At 35.7% G+C, this 19,852-nt stretch overlaps 1 protein-coding gene across 5 annotated transcripts in view; it reads left to right on the top strand.

Annotated features, from left to right (window-relative positions):
• Positions 1 to 19,631, top strand: part of LOC103492089 (sister-chromatid cohesion protein 3) — a 35,000-nt gene extending 15,369 nt beyond the window's left edge. Inside the window, exons 13-24 of one of the 5 annotated variants that reach the window (XM_017045490.2) lie at positions 603 to 764; positions 862 to 1,062; positions 1,154 to 1,291; positions 1,363 to 1,557; positions 1,663 to 1,807; positions 5,082 to 5,188; positions 7,375 to 7,512; positions 15,094 to 15,126; positions 15,271 to 15,536; positions 15,652 to 15,776; positions 18,254 to 18,523; positions 19,137 to 19,631. In XM_017045490.2, the coding sequence (XP_016900979.2) occupies positions 603 to 764; positions 862 to 1,062; positions 1,154 to 1,291; positions 1,363 to 1,557; positions 1,663 to 1,807; positions 5,082 to 5,188; positions 7,375 to 7,512; positions 15,094 to 15,126; positions 15,271 to 15,536; positions 15,652 to 15,776; positions 18,254 to 18,523; positions 19,137 to 19,153 (1,797 nt within the window). In that variant the 3' untranslated portion in view covers positions 19,154 to 19,631. Of the gene's footprint in view, positions 1 to 602; positions 765 to 861; positions 1,063 to 1,153; positions 1,292 to 1,362; positions 1,558 to 1,662; positions 1,808 to 5,081; positions 5,189 to 7,374; positions 7,513 to 13,989; positions 14,541 to 14,576; positions 14,794 to 15,093; positions 15,127 to 15,270; positions 15,537 to 15,651; positions 15,777 to 18,253; positions 18,524 to 19,136 lie in introns of those variants that run through there. The other 4 variants (XM_008452281.3, XM_051081202.1, XM_008452283.3 and 1 more) reach the window with 4 other exon arrangements.
• Positions 19,632 to 19,852: the final 221 nt, after the last annotated feature.

Here is a 19,852-nt window from a genome sequence, read left to right as displayed (position 1 = left end):
AAGTGTGAAATGTCACACATGAAAAGGGCGAAATGTCACATCCTAGATTGGTGACAACAAAAAGAAAGCAATAGACTAAACTAAGCACAAAACATAAAGATAAGGAGGATGTTCAGGCATGTGGCCATAGGCAAACAATGCCTTGGACAAGCATGCTAGTGACGCTAAGTGGATGTCAACCTAGTTGAGATGTTCGGGTGCGTCCCTTGATCTCTAAGTCTCTATTCATGTACTCTTAGTATATATCTTTTGTATTTTGAGTTTGCATCATAATAAGGAGGCTGTCTCCTTTTCCAAATAAAAAAGAAAAAAACAACATAAGGATGCTAGTAAACGAGAATCAGGTAATTATGTTTTTTGTTTTATGCTCCATGTATCACATCCGGTACATGCCAATGCATTAAACTAATCAAAGATAAGATTTTTGTTTTTTCTCATCTTCCCCATTTTTCATATTGTCTTGGTGATTGTATTGGTTACTGTGTGATCCTACACCAATTTATTATAACATTATTTGTAATTATCAATTTTTTTTGCTTTTTTTTTTGTTGCTAACTTAGTGCAGAATTTAGTCCTAAGTCATTGTTTCTTTTGGCTATCAGGAAGTATTTGAAAGCAACAGACGGGACATAACTGTTGCCATAATGAAGAATTATCCCATACTTCTACGCAAGTTCGTGGCTGATAAAGCAAAAGTTCCATCTTTAGTTGAAATCATCATACACATGAATCTTGAACTTTATTCCCTGAAGAGGCAAGAGCAGGTGCTGTTCGTTCTTGCTTCAGCTGGCTATCAACTTTTCTTTCTCCTTAGTTCTAATACATAATTTATCTGCTGTCCCACTACTTTTCTCCCCACAGAATTATAAAAATGTTCTTCAACTAATGAAAGAAGCATTTTTCAAGCATGGTGACAAGGAAGCATTGAGATCGTGCATGAAGGCAATTAACTTATGTTGCACTGATAGTCAAGGGGAGTTGCAAGATTTTTCCCGTAATAAATTGAAGGAACTTGAAGATGAACTTTTTGCAAAACTAAAGCATGCTATGAGAGAGTTAGAGGTACATAGAGTCAATATTGTTCCTTTAGACCACCTCCCTCCCTCCCTCACTCCCTCTGAATATATTTTATTGGAATGCTTAATGTCTGTAGGATGGTGGTGATGAGTACTCTCTTCTTGTAAATTTGAAAAGGTTGTATGAGTTTCAGTTATCCAGACCTGTTCCTATGGAAAGCATATATGGTGATATTATGATGATTCTTCAGAAATTTAGAAGCATGGACGATGAGGTAAGGGCGGGTAATGGGTGAACAGTTAATCATTTAAAAGACTAAGCATTTTCTTTTCTTTTTCTATGCAGGTTGTATGTTTTCTACTTCTCAACCTCTACTTAGATTTAGCGTGGTCTCTACACTCTATCATAAATAGTGAAACAGTGTCCATAGAATCTTTGTCATCCTTACTGAATAAACGGAATGCATTGCTTGAGCATCTGGACCTATACCTGAATGATCCTACTGAAGTTTGTAAAAGTGGTAATCAGCTGGCCTATCGAGTACGTACATCTTGTCCCCGTATCTTTGAAGTTCACTAAGCATATGGAAATCCTCATAGATCTCTTTAAATATCATACTGATTTAGCAACATTGAATATGTGTAGGTTTGTACCATTCTTGCGGAGCTGTGGTTTTTATTTAAGAAGGAAAATTATTCTTCAACAAAACTGGAAAGATTAGGCTATTGCCCTGATGCATCTACTGTTAAAAATTTCTGGAGGTTATGTGAGCGACAGCTAAGTATTTCAGGTATTGGTTTAATTGTTTTGGGATTATTTTATGGCTGGAAGGGGGAAAACAAATTGCACATTCACCACAACTGATGTTTGAAGAAAACCATAGAAATTATGTCAGGCTTCTAATCAAAGAAACATATGTGTGAATGCGTATATGTATGTTCAATCCTTTATTTTTTTAAAAAAAGGAAATGAGCCTCTTCATTAAGAAAATAAATAGACATTTACATAAGATAATACGACGAAGAGAGAAGGTCAAAGCCTAAAGGATTAACAAGTGCACTAAGACGTCTCAACTAAGTGGACACCCCCTTAGCACTTTTTTCTTACTCAGACTTAGACCAAAAGGCAAAAACAAGTGCCCATCAAAATTCCACCTGGTAAAATCCCATCCAATTCTTCATCTTCAGTCTCTCTCTCCTCTACATCTTTCTCTTCCTCGACAAGATCGAAGTCCGAAACTAAAAACAAGTCGGTAACAGAAAATTCCTTCATCCTTTTAAACCATTCCCGAAACATTTTGTTAGTAGAAAGAGATTGAAGGGGGTCACAAGATTAAGATCTCTAAAGGCCAAGCTAATATCAGAACAAAACCCTGATTTGTTGGAGAGAAAATGTGCCTATGCCATTTCCATTCTTCATCTCTCTTACAGGTCAGAACCCCAAGCTTCCATTATTTTGCAATTTTCGCACTATGTTTCCTCTGATCCTAACTTTAAGACTAAATTCTTGGGAGGTATCCCCGACCACACTCCGACTCCTATGCCAAATCAGAGGTTGATAGAGATGTAAACTCTCCTTTTAGTGTGAGTAGTGAGGAAGGCATTCAGTTTGAGAAAAGAGATTTAGCACTCAAAGTAACTCCTGAACACTGATCTCAATGCTTTGTTTCACACTGAGGAAGATTTGATCAATGAACACACTCTTCAGAAATTCCAACGCACCATAACAAGAAGATATCAAAAAGGTAGTTTCTCTCTCCTTGCTCTCCTCTCTCCTCTATCCTCCTTCCTTTCGGCTGCCGGCGATTTCATCTAAATATGGAGGTAGTCAGCTGCAAAGTCCTTGAGTCTCATTACTGTACTTGGAAAGAGGGATATCAGATTCACGTTGAAGATGTGGAAGCTTGCAAAATCTTGTTAATCTCCAGATTTCATCTAGAATGGTTGTTGGAAGGCGGTCTTAGAATTATTAAGAGGGCCAAAGGACAAGTTCTTTCAAAAGCTGGGTGAAGTGGATAGAGGTAGATTGAAAGTTTCGAAATTTTAAATAAAGACTGGTTGGGTGTTAAGCTGTGACTTTTGGCCTTCATCAAGAGGGCATTCTAATATAAGGGTGTACTCAAGGGAAAACAAACAAGGATGGAGATCCTTTCGAAATATGCTGGACAATTTCTATTCTAGGAAGAATATGTCAAATGATTTTTTAGAAATCACTTAAAGCACATTCCCACTATTATGGAAAGCAACCCAAGTTTAAGCAGAAAACGTCAAACCAAAAAAGTGCAATGCTTCGTCACAAAGAAAGCGTCAGGAAAATACAGTAGTCCTACAGTGCTGGTTGATACAAACGTAGCAGCAGAGGTTTCCCCTTGTCCTTCCTCAGGTTTGAATATCAGAAAGCAGAAGTGTAATGGGTAATTGAGAATTTTTGAAGTTATCCCAACCAGCTTTGAAAACCTCTAGATCGTTACTAAGCTCTTTGCCTTCGATTATTGGAAAAAGATTCGAAAAATGTTAGCAAACTATTTCCAAGCAAAGATAGTTATGAATCCTTTGTTCGATGAGAATGCTCTCATCAGTCTTGTCCAAGGCTCGATCAAGGATCTCATCAATAATGAAGGGAAATGGTAGGCGATGAGTTCTTTTCACCTAAAATTCGAAATATGGGATAAACACAAACACAGTCGTCCGCTCACCATGAAAGGCTACGGAGGATGGCTCAAAATCAAGAACCTCCCTTTGGATTACTGGAGCAGGGGAACCTTCGAGGTTATTAGGATCATTTTGGGGGACTTGAAAGCATTGCCATGGACACTTTAAATCTTACCCTCTACGATTGAGATTACAGAGTCTAAAAAGGGAAACATTTTTTAAAACTTTGGTGATTTCGAATGTTCGAATCCTCCCTTTCCTAGAGGTGGTACTCTTATGGTTAATGATTTTAAAAATTCCATTGACTTATTAAGAATTAGGTAGGCTATGCAAGATGAAGGTTTAGACCTCTATTTTTTTCCCTCGGTTTTAAATGTCCCGAAATCCACTTCCGCACATATACACATAGCAAGAAATCCATTTGCAGTTCTGGAACACCTTCAAGAACCCTCATCAGCGTCATTTACAATGATAGTGGGTATCAGTCCGCAATCACCATAACAGTGGTTTTTGGATCCATTAACTTATGTTATGTAATCTTGCAGGTAAGAGAAACGACATTATACATTACCATATACTTCCTTGCATCCATTAGAAACTTCTACAGCGATAGTAGAGCTCTCACAAATCCCTCGAGTGTCAAAATTAGTTCTTGAAGTACTTAACTTCATCTTTGTTGCCTTTATTTTTCTGGAAGGAAACAAAACCTTTCATTCATGTAATGAAAAGAGGCTAGTCGTGAGACCCGAGTTCTGAAGTTTTTATATTAAGTTTTGTTGTAAAGAAAGCATGCATTATGTATTGGAATGCATATTGGTAAGAAGCCCGTGTTTGATAAATTCTTCTTATTGCCGAGTAGTCAAAGGGTTTAAGTTGGAACTAGGCGTTAAAGTTAAGGTTCAAGGTTAAGATTGTGCCGTCTTGGCGTTTCATGATCGAGGTGTCAAGGCAGTTCAGGTCACATTCACGTGCTGCAACACGAGGTTCAAGACGCATTGCGGGGTGGGGTGTGACATTAATGCTCCAAAATGCAAGATACTAGTAAAAATACTGAAAGCGGTACAACATCACCACAACAATACAAATCAAAATCAAGCCGTACAACATCAACTTTTCGTTGTTGCCTTAATGATGTTTCTTCTGCTAACGACAGTTTGTTCTTGAATTACTTAACCTCATCTCTCAATTGCCTTTATAATGTTTCTTCCACTAATAATATTATTGATGAATGAATTAATAGCTGATATATTTACATGGGCGAACAATTATATATGTAAATCTAAGTCATTGATAGTAAAAGAAGAGTCTAAAAGCACCAATAAGCTAGGTTACTTTTCATCATTCTTACACTTGCTGTTGTATGGTGACCTTACCTTCCTATGCTTAATGCATCTCTTATATTCGCCCATATAGATGAGTGTGAAGATGAGGGTGCTAGTAAAGAATATGTGGAAGAGACAAATAAAGATGCAATCATGATTGCTGCCTCAAAGTTGGTTGCAAGTGATACAGTTTCTAAGGTAAACTCGTTTTGAATTGAAAATCATTTTGGTGTATTTAAAGGTTATTATTCAAAACCCTTTGGTTCAGTGCCGGGAAAGCTCTTTGTTGTAATGTGGCAATATTTTATTGAACTCTTCATTAAGTATGTACTAAATGGAAGCCCTAGCTTTTATATTAAGGATGTGCTTTAAAAGCTGTAGTTGTTGGATGGATTATTTTCTTATTTTTCAAAGAACCCAATAATAAGTAAATATAATAATACGAGAGAAGTTTTAACTAAGCTAATTATGAATGAAAAAGATGATGAAAAATATATCTTTTTTAAGAAAGGAATAAGAGGTTAATGCTAAAAAATACAATGAAAGAAGGTAAATAAAAGGAGAAGAATAAAAATAACAATAGCTCAAAAGCATCAAACAGAATGATGCAAAGAGATGGTTCAGTGAGAAGAGATAAAAGCTCCACCGTCGAGACAAATATCTTGAATGGAGAAATAGCAAAATATTTAGATTGAGAACACCATTGGAAGTGTTAAGTCATGCAACTTCGAAATGATTGGACCATTGGGGATGTTTTACATGAAACACTCTTTGATTTCCTTCAAACCATAAAGATTTTAAAATCTTACATTTTTTCTTCTTTGCACTATAGTCTTCAATCACTTTTTTTTTTTGAAACGGAGACAAAAAACTTCTTTATTATTAATAACTCAAAGTACCACCACTTTGAAGGGAGAGATGAAACTTGGCGAAACTTTCTTCATTCTTTCAGCAAAAACTTTTGTAATAATCTTGTAAACCAAAAGTGGTTGAACTTATGGGTCTGAAATATTTGATACCAGAGGTAGAGTCTTTTTCTGAATGAGGCAAATGAAATTTTCCTTAACACATACATTGAGCCTGCCATTCTATAAAATTCCTTAAAAGGGCTATAGAATCAGATTTCAATATAATCCACTTCTTTTGAAAACAAAATATGCCATTGGCATAAATAAACCAACGAACAAGTTTACACTTTCATATATACAGAATTTCAAATTTGAATTTTGGAAACTAAAACTATAACCATCAAAATTCAAGAAAACGCTAGAAATTGGTAGAAATGCTAAATACAATCCACTTCTTAAGAAAGATTTCCACCGTGAAATGGTTTGGTCCTGGGGCTTTATTTCTTCCAAGTAACTTAATTGCACGAAAAAAAATCTTCGGCTGTAAAGGGAATGGTAAGATCTCTATTTTAAACTTCTATAATTTGAGACATATGGATCTGAGCAAATACTTCCTAAATTGCTCATACCAGAATAATACCACAATCCTTGTCTATTGACACCAATTCCTTCAAAATTTGAGGGTTTAGCGGGGAGGACCAAAGGACGTTGTCTAGCGGGGCACAATCAGCTTCAAATAGAACGTTTAAATTCATCCCTCCAGTCTCTGCATCAGCCTTATGATCGGAAGGACACCTCAAGCCCGTTACATTTTAATTATACCATCCATTACAGAAGGACATACTTTATATCTTTTAATTATACCATCAATGTTACATTTTATGGGCTAAAGTGAGCTTGGTTGTATTGGCATGACTTTCATCTCTAGAGGTCGAAAGTTCAATCCTCCACCCTTTTGTTGTTGTATAGAAGAAAAAAAAGCATTATATTGTATGGTAAAGACCATTTACACCCATTGTTTTCTTATCACTGGGCAGATCTACTATTTCCCTTGTACTATTACGTCTTAGAGCATACATCTCTTCCATGAAAGTTAGTTACTTTCCGATTTGGATCATCTAAGGTTTCTTGTATATTTCTAGGGACAATTAAGTTGTCTTTCTTAGACTTGAAATATTTATGATTACTGGACAATCTTTTTTGTATGTGATATAAGATGTAATTGGAGCTCTAGACACTTTTTCCTGTAGTATAATTCTTATATTATTTTTCATCTTGGGCTTACAATGGTGCTCCTTCTAGACTTTTTCTTTGCTATCACTCTCGTTTCTACTTGAAAATTTTGTTTTAATTACAACTCTTTTGTTGCTGACATTGTTATGATTATTATTGATGGAGTGGGAGTACAGGAGCCGTGTAATGTCCCAAAGTAGCTTATGTTGGATAGAACTCCCAACTGGGATGTTAACAAATTAGAAGTGTGAAACTGTTTATATTTCTTGGGTTAAAACTTATTGCATCTAGTCGTCAGTGCAGGAGTATCTTGGTCCAGCAATTATTTCTCATTTTCTGATACATGGGACAAGTGTAGCAGATATTGTTAAGCATTTCATTGCCATGTTGAAAAAGAAGGATGACAATATCCCAATTATCTTTCTTGAAGCCATGAAAAGAGTAAGGACCGTACACTTGTATAAGGTTTCTTATTGTTGTAATATGTATTTATATATTATTTATGTATAGTTGTCCTTTATTGTAATTTTATATTCTCTAAATTAGGTTTCTTAGTTGCCTAGATATATATATGTATCTTTAGCTTGATTAAGTAGTAAGATATCATTCTCCAAAAGTACGGTGTACATGGTATCAAAGCCTGTCTAGGGTTTAGAACCTTCGTTTATTTGTTTATTTGTTTGACGGCTAGGTTCTCGCGAGGTTAGGGTTAGGGTTCAAGTTTGGGACATCAAGTGTAATTGGTCATTTGTCTACACCGCCCCTCTAGGAACGAGCGCTCCCGCCTCAGTCTGTGTTTTCCGTTCATCAAAAATAGCTGCGTGTGAAGTTCACGCGCTGCCAGAAGGAAGATGCTTTGTCGTCACACGACGGTGTGCGTTGGAGCTTTGTTTTGTACTCCTTCAGTTGGGTTCGTCTCGATTTTTGTTTTTCGGTTGGTCTATGCATTTGGTTTGTTGAAATTTACTAGTGTCTGAGGTTATTGGGAAAAGAAAATACCCTTTTGTACTTAGGGTTTCTGTTTTGTTCCAATATAAGGATGTCCTCCACCACTGGCATCTTTGACATCTGATTTGGGACCAAGTGATGGTGTTCCCATTGCCCTTTTGAAAAGGTAAATGCTCTTATTCATTCCCTATTTCTTCATTTGTTTCATTGGTTGGTTGTTCTCACCCACATATTCCTTTATTAAATCTCTTGATTCCACCTCTTTTCCTATCTATATCCATGAGGCTTTATCTCATATTGGGTAGCGTAGTGTTATGATCGAGGAGATGACTGCTTTGGATGATAATGGTACTTGGGATCTGATTTCCCATTTGGTAGGAAAAGGGCTATTAGGTGCAAATGGTTATTTGCTGTAAAGGTCAATCCTAATGGAACAATGGCTCGGTTAAAAGCTCATCCTGTGTCAAAGTTTATGCCCAAACTTGTGGGACTATTATTTTGATACATTTTCTTTAGTTACGAAACTAACTTCCATTCAACATCTCTTGATTCCACCTCTATTCCTAGCAATGTTCATGAGGCTTTATCTCATCCTAGGTGGCATAGTGCAATGATTGAAGAGATGATTGCTTGGGATGATAATGGTACTTGGGCTTCGCATTCGGCAGGAACAAAGGCTATTGGGTGTAAATTGTTATTTGCTATAAAGGTCAATCCTAATGGAACAGTGGCTTGATTGAAAGTTCATCTTGTTGCCAAAGTTTATGCCCAAATCTATAAGACTGATTATTCTGATACATTTTCTCCCGTGTCCAAATTAACTTCCATTCAACTATTTATTTCCATGGTTGTTACTCACAATTGGCCTTTGTATCAACTCAACATTAAGAATGTTTTTTCTCTTGTGATCTTCAGAAGGAAGTTTATATGGAGAAACCACTTGGTTCATTGCTTAGGGGGATAGTGATAAGGTGTGTCGCCTTGGAAAATATTTGTATGGATTGATCATGGTTTAGCAAGTTTAGTCAAGCACTCAAATGTTTTGGTATGAAGAATAGTATGCCTGATCATTCTATTTTCTATCAATGATTTAACAATGGTATTATTTTGCTTGTTGTATATGTTAATGATATCGTTATCGCCGGAAACGATGTATCAAGTATATCTTCTCTAAAAACTTTCCTCCACAGTCAATTTCATACCAAAGATTTGCGGCAATTGAAGTAATGAGAAGCAAGAAAGATATTTATCTTTCACAACGAAAATATTTACTTGATTTATTGTCTGAGATAGGTAATCTAGGAGGCAAACCTTGTAGTACCCCGTTGATACCAAATTTTTAACTTGCTAAAGAAGGAGAATTGTTTAAAGATCCTGAAAGATATAGAAGATTAGTCAGGTTGTGTCACTGACATTGCTTACTCTATGAGTATTGTGAGTGAGTTAAGTCTTCGATCATTGGGTTGCAGTAGAACAAATCTTACTTTATCTAAAAGTTGCACCTAGATGTGGGATCTTATATAAAGATCATCGTCATACGAACGATTTTCAAATGTTGATTGGGCTAGATCTCGTGAAGATAGGCGATTCACCTTTGGATCTTATGTAAAGATCATGGTCATACAAAGGATTGAATGTTTTTCAAATGTTGATTGCGCTGGATCTTGAGAAGATATGAGATCTACCTTTGAATATTTTGTTTCTGTAGGAGGAAACTTAGTGTCGTGGAAAAGTAAGAAACAAAGTGTAATTTCACATTCTAGTACTGAGTCAGAATATAGAGCTATGACACAATCTGTGTGTAAAATAGTATGGACACACCAACTTTTATCTGAGATGAGCTTTAGTGTTACTGTATCAGATAAACTATGGTGTGATAATTAAGTTGCTTCTCACAACGTATCTAATCCATCATTAACAAATTGAACATATAGAAGTGGATTGTCATTTTTGTTCATGAGAAAATAGAAGAAGGGTTGATATCTACAGGATATGTGAAGAATGAAGAACAGTTGGGATATATCCTTACCAAAACAGTAAACAGAGCAAGAATAAGTTATCTATGCATCAAGCTGGGCATGATTGACATATTTGCTCCAACTTGAAGGGGTGTGTTGATCTATATATTATTAAGTATAGTTGTCCTTTATTGTAATTTTATATTCCCTAGACTAGGGTTACTTAGTTGCCTATATTTATATATCTTTAGCCTGATTATAATAAGATATCATTCCCAGAGTACACTTATCATATTAGGGATCTCTCATTCTCCCTCTCTCTCAAGTGCTGAAATTCTTCTTCCAGACAGAACTGTGTGGACCTTATTTTATTTGCTTAAGCCTGGTGACTTTGCGAAGGAGAGAATTATTGTAGCGTTGCAGTATGATTTACATATATGAAGAAGGCAAGGTCTTGTCATTCTTGGGATAATTGGAAGTTAGTTTAGAGAGCTAATATTTAGCTGGAAGTTGAAACAATATGTCACCAGTCATTCTTGAGTAGTTATTGCCGGTCTATGCCGATTTCCTTTGTCACTGTCGTTGAGAAGACATCATTGGTGGACGTTGCCTTTATTCTTTATGCTGAAAGCATTGTTGCTAGTGGGTCTTGATGACGTAGTTGAGGAAGACATCCCTTGACCCATCAGTAGTGGGTTTCATTTTGTGTGTTCGCTGCTAGATCTAGGTTCACTGGCACCGATGGATTTAACATAGGCCCAGGGGGGCTCGAGCCCCCCTTCAACTTTATTGTCTTTATATAATATATATAAAGAAAACTATTTAATTTTTAATATTTATAGTTAGCTTAGTGGTTGCTCTGACTGTCAGCCCCCCTTCCAACCCGAGTTCAAATCTTACTTATGTAATTTATTTTTCATTTTTTTAGCCCCCTGTCAATATATTTTCTAGATCCGCCACTATTCGCTGCCACCTTCATTGTTCGCATCTTCTGCTGTTATCGTCACCGATCACATCTTTCACCCTCGTTGTTGCCAGAGCGTCTTACTTCCGTCTCTGTCAAAGCTTGCTTCTGCCCCAATAGTGCAAGTTGTCTTTTGTTTTGGGTATGGTTCAAAATAACTCTGGTTCGATTCACTTGGTTCAATATTTGGTTGGTCACATTCTGATCTGGTTCAGTATTTGGTTTGGTTCACATTCTAGTCTGATTCAACTCTGTTTTGATTCAAGTCTGGTTTGGGTTGCTTCAATTGGATTCGGTTTAGAGTTTTCTTTTTGGTGGATTTCTACTATTTTCAAGTTTTCTACCATGTTACAAAAGCAAATACATCAAATCCTTAAATTGGTACCCACCAATTTGTCATCTAATAATTCTTGTGTTTCTTTGACTAAAGTAGCTAATTATCCTAAGGTCTTCTTTTGCAATTTTACCATTAAATGTAATGTTGATGATAAGGTTACAAGATATAGGGCAAGACCGGTTACAAAAGAATTCACTCAAACCTATGAGATTGATTATCTGGAACTTTTACTCATGTTGCTAATATTAATTCCATCAGAGTTGTTATCCCCTACAGAAAATTTAGATTGACCCATTCACTAGCCCGATGTAGAAAAATGTCTTTCTCAATGGTCACCATGAAGAAGTGCTTATGAGCTTACCGCCAGAATTTGAAATTGACCTTCCGAAGAACAAAGTGTGTCAACTAAAGAAGTCTCCATATGGACTCAAACAATCTTCAAGAGCATGGTTTGAACGATTTGGGAAAGTAATTATGAGTTCTGGGTAAGCCAAGTTGATTACGCCTTCTTTAATTGGTCGACTATTGTTTTGTTTCTTTGTATTGTTTGTATTTGGGTTTGTGGTTTTTGGCGGGTATGATAAGGGCACTAAGGGGGTGTGAACCTTGTTGAGTTGTCCAGGTGTGTTTATTGATCTTAGGTTTCTCCTTGTTTTGGTGCTATTTGTATAACTCTCTTGTACTTTTAGCATTTGTCTCGTATTTTAATGATTTATAATAACGGTTGGTCTCCTTTCAAAAAAGAAAAAAAAAAAAAGAAAGAAAGAAAAAAGGAAGACAACCATCTCCGGGTTGAAGTTTATATTGACGTTGATTGGGCAAGAAGAATTGTAGATAGAAGGTCTATTTTAGGTTATTGTTCATTAGTTGGTGGTAACTTAATCACTTGATGTAGTAAAAAGCAAAGTGTGGTGGCCGGAAGTAGCGGAGAAATAGAGTTTAGAGCTTTAGCTCATGGTATATGTGAAGGAATATGGATAAAAAATTTAGCAGAAGAATTGAAGGTCTCTTGCACCTATCTGTGTATACTGTGACAACAAAGCTGCTATCCCTATAACCCATGATCTAGTTCTACATGATAGGACAAAACATATTAAATCGATAAATGCCTGAAACTTGAAACAGGTGTGATTTGTATTCCATATCTTCCCAGCACAACAATTTTTTGATGTGTTAACTTAATGACTACCAAAATTTTAGTTCGAAAGAATGATGTTGAATTTGACAATGGAAGATATATATGAACCAGTTTGAGGGGAGTGTTGGTTGTAATATGGTAATTAGCTGTAAAATGATCCACTATTTTATTTTATTTTATTATATTTTTTTGAAACGTGGACAAGCCTCTTTATTAATAATAATAATACTTATTATAAGAGAGACTAACAATCGAAGTATAAGAGAGTTATACAGATAGCAAAAGGGCTAAAACAAATACAAACAATAGCTACATCAAACACAACATTAACAACGAGCTAAACAAAATCCTCTATCTGGAAGCATGAATGAAATCTAGAATGTAAACTAGGTACAAAGTAATTAATTAAACCAGATGATAAAAGGAACCCAAAGTATGCCGACAAAATGCCCACAAAAAGCTTCGAGATGTGTGAAGAGGAACACCAAAAGAACAACGAAACAGCCTTGCTGAATCTTCACTGCTGGCCAACTGCAAAATTTTGTCAAGGCGTCTTAGGGAAAGCTTCCCCTTTGAGAACGAACCCATGTTTGTTTCAAGAGATACCTCTATTGAACCACCTTTTAATTCCCCCAAGATAAGGAGATTTATCTGAAGGTTCGAGGATAATGATATGTCCTAAACTGCGCCCCCCCCCCCCCCCCCCAATTTGGCAGCACCAGTTTCATCAGGGGATGACTTTTGATGATAAGTGCAAAACGTTGTCCCCAATCCAATGTTGCCCAAAAGCAAAGGCCTTTCTTCACAATACTCCATAAAAAAAACATGTCCGTGTTTCACAGAAAGATTTGGTTTCTATTTGGATGCTCCAGGAGATCTAACATATCTATTTTCACCACACATTTTGTGCCCTTGGCATTATATATATTTTTGAACGAACAAAATGAAGTAAGGAACTTGGTTGCACATTTTGGATAGCCAAAGACTTCTCTCTTTCAAGCTCCTTTCCAGAATAAAATAAATTAATCATTTCAGAGGACTTCATATCCAAAAAGAAACTTTTGATAACCTAGCTTCTTGAAAGCTTTGGCCATGATGGACGAAATAGTCTCCTCTGCCTTTGCCTCCTAAACTCTTCAGAATATTTGCATTGGTCCTTGAGTAGGTAACTTTTGTAGTTCTCCGACAGTCATCTCATTATCATGTGGATACCATAAAGCTTTAGGGTGATGAAAAGTTTCGATATGATCCATAGGTTCAAATTTGATCTTGGCCACTTCCTGGTTCTTAATCAACCATTGCTTTTGAAACGGGGAGGGATGACGGCAGGAATCATGAAGATTACCTTGATAATTGGAAGTCTTGCTGGGTTCCTTTTTTCCAGGCCTTGGTTCTGTTTTTTTTTTCTTTTGAGTTTTTAAACTTAACCATCTCAACATAACTTGGCTTTTCCACCGGAGGTTGGAGGGGGACTTTGGATGAGTTGTATGAAAACCATCTGGAATAATCAACTATATGAAAGAACTTTTCCAACATTCTACAGAAGGATGACCAACCTTGCTTGTTAACTCAGGAGCAAACTCTAAGGGTGAAGTGACCTCCCGATTAAGGCCAAAGGTCACAACTAAGGATCCAACCTGAAATAGCTTGAAACTTGGAAATTTTCATCCGGCCTCTGTCAATATCAGCATCTTTCTTGAAGAAGCGTTCTACAGGGTTCTTAAGGAGAGCAGAAATAGAAAGCTGGGACCAAAGGAGTTGAGCTTCAGAGATTGATATGGATTTGTTGACTTCCACGTCTTCAATAATGTAGCTGTCGTTCTCTTTCCAAATGCAGTAGTGTGATTGATTAACTTTGCAGCTATCTCCATGCTGAGAAGAATGGAAGCTCATCGGAGAGGCTGGCTAACCGTGGAGGAGGAGAGAGGGGAGAGAACTTACCTTTAGTCCCTAATGCAAGGGTCTTTTTTCTTTTTCCTTTTTTATTTTATTTTCATTATAATTCTTTCCTTTTATGTATTGAGCCTTTCTCCTGTACATGAATGCTATGTATCTTACAATTTTATATTGGGATACAACAATATTCAATTCCAATTTTAGACGCCTTCTGAATTTTTTATATCATTTTTAGATCTAACTCTTTTGATTTAACTTACTCAGCACATTGGGAGAACGCAGTCTTCTTTTATACCTGGTTACCTGCTAATTCCAATGAAATTTTTCTTCAGAAGCTTGATTATTCCTATTTAAGACCACAAATAACTTGTATTTCTACAAGAATTGTATAACTACAGTAGAAGACAGCTACACGTAAAAGCATATATTATAACACCATGTATCCTTGTATATATCAAATTCTAATGTATATTATGAGCGAGGAGTTCTTTTGTATTCACATGTGACATTGTCAAGTTATGTTATTTTTTTTAGAGAGATTTTTATTATTCTGTGTGAAAAAAAATTGGTAATATGTAAATATAATACCAGAGAAATATAATCCAAGGGATTGATTATAAAATAAAAGAATGTAAAATAATAATTAAAAAATAAAATGACTAATATTCAAATGCCATTATGCTATACACAAATCTATAGGTTCTAATAGGTTCAATTTGTTATTTGTCGCCATTACTTTTATATATCAGTGAAAGTTCCTTTTGCATCTTCTATGTATCAGTTAAATTTTCCTTTGCCAAGGATACAGCAAATGGTAAGCCTCCATGTGAAGAAACTCTTTATATTTTATCACGTTTCTCATGAGGCTGTTTTTTTTTCCTTTAAGATCTCAAATTATTGAGTTTATGAAGAATCATTCTATGTGATTCACATTCATTTCTTTTTGGGGTTGTGCTAGGCCTACCATCGACATACAGTAGAACTTTCAAGAAATAGTGATGGGCCTTCAACGAGCAAATCCTTTCTAGAATGTAGGGAGTTGGCTGCTCGGCTTTCTGGAACATATGTAGGTGCAGCTAGGAACAAGCATAGATTGGATATTTTAAAGATTGTTAAGGATGGAATTGAGCATGCCTTCTCTGATGCACCGAAGAATTTATCTTTCCTAGAATGTGCCATTCTACATTTTGTATCCAAACTGTCTACACCTGATATCCTGGAAATGTAAGATGCTACCTATTCGTAGGTCATTTATGGCATGCATACCATTTTAACATCAGGTTTAGTTAAGTTATTGCTTGAAATGACCCAATTTAATTCTTAATTACTTTTCAAATAGTATCAAGGATGTCCAGAATCGAACAGGAAATATTAATACAGATGAAGACCCAAGTGGGTGGCGCCCGTATCATACATTTGTTGACAGCTTACGTGAAAAGTATGCTAAAAGTGATGGTTTGCAAGGTAACTTGCTTCTTTCAATTTAAGTTGTCTTGAGAGGAAAATTCAATCTCTCTTGGTTGAATTTTCGTGATTCTTGATTGGTTTCAGATGCATTTTGAGGATATTGTGGATTTTTTTTTCACTTTCTTCGCATTATTGGATTTACTTCATTTAGTTTTGCATTTTTCATTGTCTAAAGAGAACCAAGGCCATATTTGTATGATTATCATGTTGGTTTTTGGTGTTTTGTTTTTTATGTTACCAAATTAAAAATCATTCAAGTCTAACAACTGTTTTTTGTTTCTTTTAAATATTGAAAACCTAACATTCTTTCCAAGAAAATGGGAAACAAAAATAAAACATGTTTGATTTTATGTATTTTAAAAACTTAGAGCAATGGAGAGATGTATTAGAGAGAGAAAGATGTGGTGGGTCCATAATCCTCATATACCATCTTAAATCACCAAACAACCCAAAAGCTTAAGGGTTATAATAAATATAAATGTATATGGAAATAAAAATTTGGTGATAGAGGTAAACTTTTTAGCAAGTAAATTCTAGAGTGAATAGAAATTAGAGAGATGGTAGAGGGAATACTAATTAGAGTCCTTAAAAGAAGAGTAGTTAGAAAAAAGAGTCAAAAAGAGAAAGATAAATGAGAGAGAGAGAAGATTTCAGTGGAGAAATGTAGAGAGAAATTCGATGCATGTTGGAAGAGAGAAATTTTATATCTTTGAAAGAACCAAGTTCAGAGAAAGTCAAAGAGAAGAATTAAAATTTTATACACGAAGTGGCAATCCTTCTTTCATTCAGGTAAAAGAGATAAAAGAGTAAATTCTGCTTGAGAAAATTTTATTCACGAAGTGGCAATTTTTGTTTCTTTCCCTCTTGCTCCAGAAGTCACACGAAAGTGTTGCAGCCTTTCCCTAAACATTTCTTCAGGAAAGAGAGTAAGCTTTCTAATCTTCTCAAGCCATTCCCCAAACATCACAAGTTTTCACGGTTGCTGAAAGCCTGAAACCTTATCCCAAATATTTTTCAAGAAAAAGGAAAGAAAGTCTTGTTCTTCATTCTTCCTTTTCAAACTCCAACCCGGATCTATTAAAAGCTCGTTGTTCACGTGTTCGGCTACCACCTTCTGCCAAGAAATCTGCCTCTACCCTGCCACAGAAATTAAAAGTTTCAGTCTTCAATCCAAATTTGGGGTGTTCATTTTCAAAGAGGCGTTCCATGCTCTTCTCCACATCCAACCAAAAAAGGAATTTAGAGTTCAAAGTTGGTTCTCCCTTCAGCGTGAGTAATGAGGACTTATTGATGATGTTGAGTCTTTAGCTCAAACCTCTCTGGAGAAGATAGAAAACTTGGGTGGAGATTTGGCTGCTTTGTTTCATGAAAATGATATTTTGGCTTCAAAAGTGAAGGAGCTTTCCATTAGAACCCTTTTGTCCCTTTCTAAAATTCCAGCTCATTTAAGATCCAATGTTGAAGATTTTGGCTTAATTTTGGGTTGACCGCTCTTCTCGCTCATCTTGTTCTACTTTGGTTTTTATCATCGGTTGGTGTTCCATGTTTTTTCAAGTGTTCTAGCAGTCCATGCTTTTATATGGCTTTTGCGTTGTTTGAAGATGTTTCCTTGGGCTGGGATCGCCTCAGCCTTGTACTGTTCACCTGGTTGTCAGGTTTTTCTCGAATTGCAGTTGTTTTGTATGGTTGTATGGCTGTTTTGTATTGTTTCGTGTGGTCTTGTTTCTGGTTTTGTTATTTCCCCATGTATTAGTTCTCTTTTGGTTTTGCTGCCGTTGTGGTTGTTATCCTGAGTTGTCTCTTGTATTTGGTTCTGGTTTTGCTGCCGTTGTGGTTGTTATCCTGAGTTGTCTCTTATATTTGGTTCTGGATTTCATTATATCAATGAAACATTCTGTTTCCTTTTCAAAAGAATTAAAATTTTAGAAAAAAGTGAGATATGTTAGACGAGAGAAATTAAAATTTTAGGGAAGTTGTTAGTTGTTACTGATATTTTAGTTCTAGTCGATCAGTTTAAGTTGCTGCTTTTGTGGAGTTAGCTAAGTTATTTATGGAATTAGAAGTAGTGAGTGAACGAAAATGTACTTTCACATTTCTCAATAAGGGTTTCGTTGGTATTAAATCCCTAAATTCTTGGGAAGTTGTTTGGTACAATGGAACGGGAGGTGAAAATAGGTCTAACGTTTTGATTAAGTTGATTTCTGTAAGAAGTATGGTAAACAGAATAAATCGTATTATATTTTTCTTTTGTTCTGATTTCAAAATAGTGTTGGTGATAGCAGTAGTAGATATTTCGACTCTACCGGTTCTCATTCTGGCTCATTCCCATTTCTTTTAAATAAATCAAGCCTAAGAATCTATACTGCATATGTTCCAATGGCTTCTTCACAGACTAAGCTGTCACTATATCCTTAAATGTAAGTTTTTTATTTAGCTTATAATTTATTTTGATTTTCTATATTTTGCAATTGTAGATGAGAAAGAAGGAAATTCTACTAGACGTAGGGGTCGGCCCCGTAAAAAACATAACATACAGGGAAAGAGACTTTTTGATGAGCAAAGTACAAGTGAAGAAGAGGAATCAATTAGTGCATCTGATCATGAAGATGTACATGACGAAGAGAAGCAAGACGAGGAAGATGAGGAAGTACCTCTCATCCATTCAATTAGGTCATCCTCTAAATTGAGGTCACTTAGAATTTCAAGAGAGGAAAAAAAAGGGACTTCTACGGGAAAAGCTGCAGGTAACGTGTCTACTTCCCGAATGAACGTTTTAAATATTAATGAAGCATATCTTTTAAATATCTCAGTTTTTAGTGAGATGTTTAAACAATACACTGCTTGAGGCATTTGTTGGGGTGAACCTCATGGTTGATTTTATTATATTATTAAGAAACTACACGTTTGTTGATACAAACTTTATCTTCACTGCAACTGACACAAATACTGGAAGTAACAATCATTTGCATATATTATTATAGCATGAATCCATGCAACAATATGCTTACTTGCTGTGTCTTGTACGGCAGAAATTGATTCAAAAATTTGTTTCTGATGAAAATGATATATGCTTTTCTCCTCATATAAGATTTGTAGTTAGGGGAAGCCATCTTGGTTCATGTGGTGCTTGGTTGGAGTTGTACTTCACCCATTTTTGCTCCATGTAATGATTGAAAAGTGTTATTTGAAAATGAATAATTCATTTCTGGTTGATCCTTTTCCTGCAAAAGATATTATCAACACTACTACTACTGATAAATCATACCCACTATCTGCATGTAGATCTGTAGCATGTCAATTTCTCGTCTTACTGATCTTGTTTGAATCTACACATGATTAATTGTTTTCTTTCTGCAGGGCCTCCTTCTACATGAAAAGAACTGGTCGTCTGAATTTTGCATGGAGCGATTTATCATGGTGTACAAATATCCCATATAGCAGTTGTGTGTATTCATATACAAAGCGAAGTTATGTTGACTTAATCTTAATTGAGAGGTTTGCTCGTAAAACTTGCTGAAAAATGCTACCGAAGGAGTTGTGAGTATGGTGATAGTAGTTGATAATGTAGTTAGCCTCAAAACATTTATGTGATAGTTGTAGAGATGAGTATGCTTGTTGAAAGCGTTGTTTATCTATGGGCACATGCCCATACATCCGTATGTCAGTTTATGTTTATGTTTTTGTATTTAATTTAGCTAGTTTCCTTTAATTTCTGTTGCTTGCTTGTAAGTGACATTTGACACTTTTCATATGCAAGCAAGTCTGTAATATTTGAAAATGTTTAGAACGTATGTAAGGGAAATTCACTAGTCAATTACCCAATTAAACCTTATTGTACTCATTGCAAACCAAGCTTTCTTGCAATTGTCTTTCTCAATATTCTTTGCTCCTCCTATGCTATATACTCCTACTTAAATTCTTTTAGCCTCCGCTAGGAGCAAAGAATTTGCAAAACGAAAAATCACTCTTTGTTATCAAACTTATCCGTGACTTTTTTAATCTAGGATATATTGTGCTATTCTTAATTCATAATGTAAATCTTGAGAATGTTCATTATCTAAAACTTATCTACA

This window comes from Cucumis melo, chromosome 2 (assembly GCF_025177605.1).
Source record: "Cucumis melo cultivar AY chromosome 2, USDA_Cmelo_AY_1.0, whole genome shotgun sequence".
Classification (NCBI taxonomy): Eukaryota; Viridiplantae; Streptophyta; class Magnoliopsida; order Cucurbitales; family Cucurbitaceae; genus Cucumis; species Cucumis melo.
This window is presented reverse-complemented; position numbering and strand designations above follow the sequence as displayed.